Below are 7,527 nucleotides of genomic sequence, written 5' to 3' on the forward strand. Positions count from 1 at the left end.
GAGGCCAGACCGAGACGGCCGCGGGATCGATGGTCGACGGCGACAAGCAACGGCGGCTAGTGCGCGATGTTAGCGCTTTGATGGTTGACGGTGAGACGACTCTAGCGACAGACTTGCAGCGGATACCGTTGGGCACGAAGCGAGAGAATCGAGATTTGGTGCATGCCGCAGAATGGACGGTGATCGCTATACGGACAAGCGACCCGGCCGATGTGGGTTTACCGCGGGACGAAAAGGCGAGAGCCATCGGACCGCCGCACGAACGACGTGCCGCGATCCTTGACAATCGGTAATTTTCGCCCTGGCGTTGACCCTTCAGCCGCGTCTTTGTCCTGCAATGACCGTCACCACGAAGTCGCACGCCACCGGACCCTGAAACGTTCATAGTTTCTCCGGGTTCGTTGCCGCTGACATCCGTGTTCCTAACACATAAATCTCTATACCACTTACCTCGAGCCAAAGTGTCCGCCACTGCCATCGTAACGAGTCGCCATCGCCGTCGTCATCATCGTAGGTACGGTCGGGGCGGAATCGTTGCCCACGCCGTTACCTCAACTAACCACCGTGCCGTCGACATCGTCTTCCATCGATCCACGCGACTGTAACTGCCGGGCGCTCGCCGAGCCGCCAGAGGGTCTCGCGCGTCAACTACGACCGAGCGCGCTACGCTCGTGAACCCGTCGCTACGTGGGTGGTCGGGAAACGCGTTCGGGTGACTTACCGCCGTGCACCTTCCGGGCTCTTTCCCGTATCCTCCCCTGCTATTCGTCGCCGTCTTCCTGACGACATCATCGGCCCTTAGGGGACCGCCAGACTAACGTGGGTCGCGGACGGTTTCTCTTCGCCAGCAACACAGACGTCGGAAAATCCGCCTGACGCCTTTCCAGCACGAGGTCCTATACCTTCGTGGCTGGTCGGATTTTCCGGTTGTTGCTGGCGGGTCCAGCCTACCTACGACCTCACCGTTGTCTGGCTCTTCAATGCCCTGAGCCGGCTCAATTCCGTTTTCAGCTTCACACGTCTTCTCTGCATCGTCGAGTGGTCCGTCATTCGGAATCGGAGTGGTTTCGACGGGCCCCGACTCGAAGAACGGCGCGTCTCCACTCGACCATGCACTACTGGCTACAGAAAATGACAACTGGTCGTCCGTATCTTTTGCACCTTCTGTGTCGAACATTCTGTCATCGGAGACCTCATCCACATCCATGGGTTCCGATTCTTGAGACAGATCGACATTTCTTGACATGGTATCTTGAGCGATAGCAAGCAGAAGAGCTATGATCCAGTTGTGCATATCGTCGGTTTTCTCATAATAACCATCTGTGATACCTGCAACTATTTCATGCAGTATCAGGAGTAATTGGACTTGAATGTCTTGTATTTCGTGATGGTAAGCAGCCATTTTTTAAATGTGCGTGTGTGTATACGAATGTACGTAGTCGCTGGTCGAATTGAGAATTGCAAATGAACTAAAAACGTCTCATTCAACACAGAGACTTTTAAATTTAAAAATCTCCTAGACGAAAACGTTTGTTACTAGCCAACGAGTACGATAGGTAATCGTTCTTATCGGCCAGCAACATTAGAATTTCGAGCGCGATTATTTTCCTAAACTTTCTGCAATATTACCGATTCAAATACCTCATACTATCATATTACAATAATCTATGAGCAGTAACTATAAATGCAAATATTTTTTATTTCTATAATAAATTTCAAAAAAAATATTTCTTAAATGTTCAATAAATCAAAATCAAAAATTAATCTTTTTACTTCTCAAAATGTCAAGTATTTTATATTTTTAATGTTGAACCCAATGACAACATTTATTAGAGTCTTATCAAAATCAATTCAGTAGTTTTGTAGTGCATTGCACGTTACGATTTTTAATTTTTTTTAGCTACAATAAGAACAACTCATAAGATTAGGTTACCTTATACCAGGGAACCTTGTATTAAATTTTCAATTTATTTTGGTCGTCCAACATTTTTTTACCGACACTTCAAAAAAAAATTCTCAAAAAAATTGAAAATTTCAGTGGTCAATAAATAACTCAAAAAAAAGTCAAAACTTTTTGAAAATTAAACTGTATATAGATAACACTAACATAAACATTTGGTGAAAATTTCAAGTATTTACAGTGATTAGTTTTTGAATTTATTACAACCATATAAAAAAATCAATTTGGTCGAAAACTGATCTTGCGTAAAAATTCCCGTTTTTCTGTCATTTTTTATTTTGTTTTTCTCGATTTTTTTGAAAACTGTTGGAAAATGTTAATTTTTGGCCTCTATAATGCACCAAGGATCTTCAATTTTACATCGGATACCACCCCAAAGTTTGAAATTGAAGCATTATTTCGACTAGTTATGCTGTACACAGACAAAAAAAAAAAACAAACAAACAAAACACACATCATTGTAAAATCAATACATTCATCACTTCGTTCAGAATCTAAAAATGTAATTACAAAACATCAAACCAGCAATAATTTAAATATTGTGTTTTTTTAATCTTATATAGGAATATAAAATTTGATGTAGGGGAAATGTATACAAATATAAAGCAAGAGGATGAATATCATAAATTGGTAAATTATTTCGGAATTTTATTAAAACTGATTGTTAATCCTAACTTCTACGACTTATCAAATATTCATATTTTGTTAAGGTGCAAACTTATAAAATCGGTAATCCCATATTCAAAAATTTACCAACAGCAATCGATGATACCAAGGATACCTAATTTATTGGTCTATCTATACATTTGAAAGTAAAATAGTTAGTGTTAATTATAAATTATTAGTTTTTTAGAATCTGTATAAAATGAAGGTAAAAATGAAAGATTTATGTATAAAACTATTATAATTTATGAAAAATGTAGTTGTGCACACAAGACAAACATTTTTTTGGAGGGGTACTAAATGTTTTAAAACTAAATGATTAGAGTTCTAAACGTATGACAGATAAATTTAGAGAAATCCAGGGGCGTAACTAGCAGTAAATGTTTGGGTTAGCGAACACTTTTATATGCTTCATCTTCTCCAATAAGCATAATGGGTGAGTACCACTTATACGCATAACTTATTCCTCCTAAATTATTTTAAAATAATCATTATACTTATACAGTTTTATAACATCACAAATAACGTATTTTTTCCTGACAACTATTTAAAGATAAATAAATAGTAAATACACACTGACACTGATTTTTTTTATTAAATTATATAAATAATTTTGGGGTAGCAAAATGATACTCTTGCGACCTCATAAAAATGTTTGGGGTTACGACCGCTACCCCTCGCTACCCCATAGTTACGCCACTGGAGAAATCTAATGTTTAGGGAAATAAATAATTGAAAACCTAAAATCATAGGAAATATTGCACTCAGAATATAATAATAATGAAAATAAATAATCAGATATTTAAAACTGGAAATACAAAAAATTGTTTTCGAGAATATTAATCTTTATTTTTAATTTTAAGTACTACAATATTTGTTGGAAAAATGGAATACATTAACTTCCATAATAATTTTCTATAACTGTGATATAATATAAAAATCACAATTATTCATTAATAATCATTATCAATATTGTTCAGGTTTTATACATTGTTTTATAATTTTGTTATATCTATATATTTTTTGATTAATCAATTTAAACTCTAAATAATATTATGGTTTAGGAATAACTGCCTAGGGTTATAAAAATTATAATAACCTATGTACAAGTCTATGAACCTATATCAGCTTTACAAAAGGTTCGGATGTACGGGTAGAATTTAGTAGTAGATTTATCGTAGGTGTCTAACTTAACCAAAACTTTAGATATAACAACGATCAACTATATTATTTTCATTCTACTGACATTTGACATCCAGTTCTCAATACGTAAGAAGTATGTCAATATAATTGCGATATCAGCTTTCACGGGCCACGGGGCATTGAGCTATCGAACTTATTACAGTGTTATAAATGTTTAAAATTTGTTGGCCCTGAAAAGGGCCTTTTCAATGGTAAAATATGTATGTGTGTATGTATGTATGCGTGGGCATAATTAACCTCCGAAACCGTAAAGAGTACGGCCTTGACGTTTTAGAGCATAGACGACGTCCATGGCGGTGACGGTCTTCCTTTTGGCGTGCTCTGTGTATGTAACGGCATCACGGATTACGTTCTCCAGGAACACTTTCAACACACCTCGAGTTTCTTCGTATATCAATCCAGAGATACGTTTTACTCCTCCACGGCGAGCTAACCGACGAATGGCTGGCTTAGTGATTCCTTGGATGTTATCACGCAACACTTTGCGATGACGTTTGGCGCCTCCTTTTCCAAGACCTTTACCTCCTTTGCCTCGTCCTGTCATTTTAAATTTTCGGTTACTTTTCGACTGTACCGCTAACGCTGAACACTGAACGGTGACTGATGCTAACACCACAAACTACGTTTTATTTATGCGTCTCACGGCGCGCCAGCGGCCAATCAAAATGCCCGACCGGGTTTCTCCCTCTCTTGACCCAACCGACCAACGGGAACGTCGAATACGGTTCCAATTTGTGTATAAATAACGGCGCTTAACAACATGTGAACCATTCTTTAAGAATCTGTTCAAATAAGTACATCCAACATCCGAATAAATCATAATGGCACGAACCAAACAAACCGCCCGCAAGTCCACCGGAGGTAAAGCACCGAGGAAGCAGCTGGCCACCAAAGCCGCACGTAAGAGCGCACCCGCCACCGGTGGAGTTAAGAAGCCACATCGCTACCGTCCGGGAACCGTCGCTCTACGCGAAATCCGTCGGTACCAGAAGAGTACTGAACTGTTGATCCGCAAATTACCGTTCCAACGTTTAGTGCGTGAAATCGCACAGGACTTCAAGACTGACCTGCGTTTCCAGAGCTCAGCCGTTATGGCATTGCAAGAAGCTAGTGAGGCCTACTTAGTAGGTCTTTTCGAAGATACCAACTTGTGCGCCATCCACGCCAAACGTGTCACGATCATGCCAAAAGACATCCAGTTGGCCCGTCGTATTCGCGGTGAACGTGCCTAATTTAACACCCTCTCTCTATTCGACCATCATTTTAAAACGGCCCTTTTCAGGGCCACCATATTTTTAAATCAAATTAGATAAGATAATGACTTCAACTGATTTTAAAAATATTCAAGAAAGGATGGTGCCCGTCAAAACTTAGTTCGTAATTCTAATCATTTATTCATGATATAAAATCCGGTAAATACATCGATCATTGTAATACGGTGTTTTAATTGAATTTTTGATTAAAGAAGTACATTATTATTTTATTGTTCAATGAACCTTTTCAAATTCGTCGAAATAACAAGATCATAAATTCTGTAATTACTAACCATACAATTCGTCTACTAATAAAAAATGAATATAGCATAGTAATCAAGTAACATCTTGAATTTTACTTACTTTTTAGAAACATTTTATTTAAGATAGGTATCTAAGTAAAATGTATTTTATAGAACTCTCACAACATGAATTCAGATGTAACGGGTAATTGATTACGTTGATATCGTATTCTGTTCATAATAAGTAATTTGTTCACTAAGCGTTGGAACTAGAAAACCATTGGAAGATACTAAATTTATTGAAAGTAAAACGGATCCTAACCATGATTTTAACTACACGTGAATTATTCGTCATTATCTATCATTTGTTTAGGTTTATTGATTGTACATAAGTACCTAATCGAATCAATTAAATCATTAAAATAAATATCTCTGTCCAAAATATAAAAATAGCATGAAAATATAAATACATATTGTGTACAAGACACTACATCAAGTGGGTACAATACGATTACTATGTAATAAGTTATTAGTTATTAGTTTATTACTAATAACCAATATTATCATATCAAATCAAAAAATGTTTGCGCTCATAAAATGGCTATTTTTTTTAAAGTGTTTTCGATTTTTCGTGATTGGGAAAACTACGAAAGTCGTTGTAGGTATAGTGAGCAAATGGAAATGGTCAAATACTCACATGGACCAAACTATTTTACATAAACAAATCGAAAACAACACGAATAAATTGATGATTGTGTTAGGTACTGGAATAGGTACTATAATATGCAACGTTCGGTAAACTGTATTAGATATTAAAACCAATAATAAAGTATCAAAATTGACTATTATTATTATACGCTTATAATAGTTCTATGGTTTGTTACGACCACCTGCCATTGCCGCACAGAGATGTCCGCCTCACACCAGTGGCGGCTATCCTAGAGTAGAAGTGTAACGATTGATTGCTACACCTTTAAAAAAAGGTGGGTGGCCGGGTTGTCTATGTAATTTTTTGTATGCGAATAATACATAATACCTAGTACTTAAGAATATTTTCAAATACTACGACCATTACTTCTTTACGCATCCCCTGTGTGGGGAAATTGTGCAAAAACCCACATACATAAAATACAAATCTTTCAATCAAAAGTTCTGAGAACCATTTCTAATGCCCCATGGTTTGTACGCAACGATGCACTTCATCAAGACTTCCAGCTACCCACAATAGTTGAGTTCATAAAAAAATCAGCAATCAACTTCTTCGGCCACATCAACTCTGCTCACAGTGCGAAATATTACAAACTAAGTGTCCCTCCTTCTGTACGCCGACTCAAGCGTGGACGTCCCCACGACTTGTTGCTATAACGCCTATAACTAATTTATTTAATTTAATTTAATTTAATAAGAAATTATAATATTATAATATTATTATTATATTACATATATGTAGTCATTTGTATCTTATATCACTAATGCATTTTTTTTTTTTAATTGTTATTTATTTTCTAAATGTTAAAAAAAATAATGTTATTAAAGTAAGTTAAGATGACATTCGTCAGTAAAACTTTATGAATAAAAAAAAAAAAAAAAGAATATTTTAATATGATAATTATAACTATGTAATAGTTAAAAATGTGATGTGAATGGGTGGTTATTTCTTATGTTTCACTACACCTATATTTTTAAGGATAGCCGCCACTACTTCAAACAACAATGGTCACAGGTCATTTGGATTTCACCACGGTTGTAAATAATTTGATTTTCACGTTATTTTTTTTTTTTTACACCACTAAATATCATAAAAAGCCATAACAATTTTTTCAGGTGTTTTTATACTTTTTAAAGATAATCAATGATATTGCCGTTGCCACATTACGGCAAATACTTTTTTATCCACTATATCATTCGATTGCTCTGGTGTTTCCCTCGGTAGTAACAACTAGTAATATAGAATTTAATAAAATTGTTGCTGTAACTTGTAAAACATTCTAAATAATAAATTTCAATCAATAGAATTCTAATAATTAGGCAATTTAGTTTCAACTAGTGGTAGTGACTGGTAAGAAATAACAGCAGCAATACCAGACTGCTAATTAAAAATAATAACAGTGATTTCAATTTTATGTTGTTGATATTATTATCCCCTACTGCCTATTCTTTTACAAGGTTACAACATTTATGTAATAATGGGAAAAATAGAAATAAA

At 36.2% G+C, this 7,527-nt stretch overlaps 2 protein-coding genes across 2 annotated transcripts; one reads left to right on the forward strand and one right to left on the reverse strand.

The window, feature by feature from the left end:
* Positions 1-3,986: 3,986 nt before the first annotated feature.
* Positions 3,987-4,415, reverse strand: LOC107167901 (histone H4). The gene has a single exon (XM_015517113.2). The coding sequence runs from the start codon at positions 4,368-4,370 to the stop codon at positions 4,059-4,061; it is 312 nt and encodes a 103-aa protein (XP_015372599.1). The 5' UTR covers positions 4,371-4,415; the 3' UTR covers positions 3,987-4,058.
* Positions 4,416-4,616: 201 nt separating this feature from the next.
* On the forward strand, positions 4,617-5,114 carry LOC107167897 (histone H3). Its single transcript, XM_015517109.2, has one exon. The coding sequence runs from the start codon at positions 4,648-4,650 to the stop codon at positions 5,056-5,058; it is 411 nt and encodes a 136-aa protein (XP_015372595.2). The 5' UTR covers positions 4,617-4,647; the 3' UTR covers positions 5,059-5,114.
* Positions 5,115-7,527: the final 2,413 nt, after the last annotated feature.

Source organism: Diuraphis noxia, unplaced genomic scaffold (genome assembly GCF_037042655.1).
Source record: "Diuraphis noxia isolate RWA-SAM2 unplaced genomic scaffold, SU_Dnox_SAM2 contig0004, whole genome shotgun sequence".
NCBI classification, from domain to species: Eukaryota; Metazoa; Arthropoda; class Insecta; order Hemiptera; family Aphididae; genus Diuraphis; species Diuraphis noxia.

What these genes read in the sequence shown, in the direction of transcription:
- LOC107167901 (XM_015517113.2), bottom strand. Translation starts at nt 4,370, where the DNA reads ATGACAGGACGAGGCAAAGGAGGTAAAGGTCTTGGAAAAGGAGGCGCC.
- LOC107167897 (XM_015517109.2), top strand. Translation starts at nt 4,648, where the DNA reads ATGGCACGAACCAAACAAACCGCCCGCAAGTCCACCGGAGGTAAAGCA.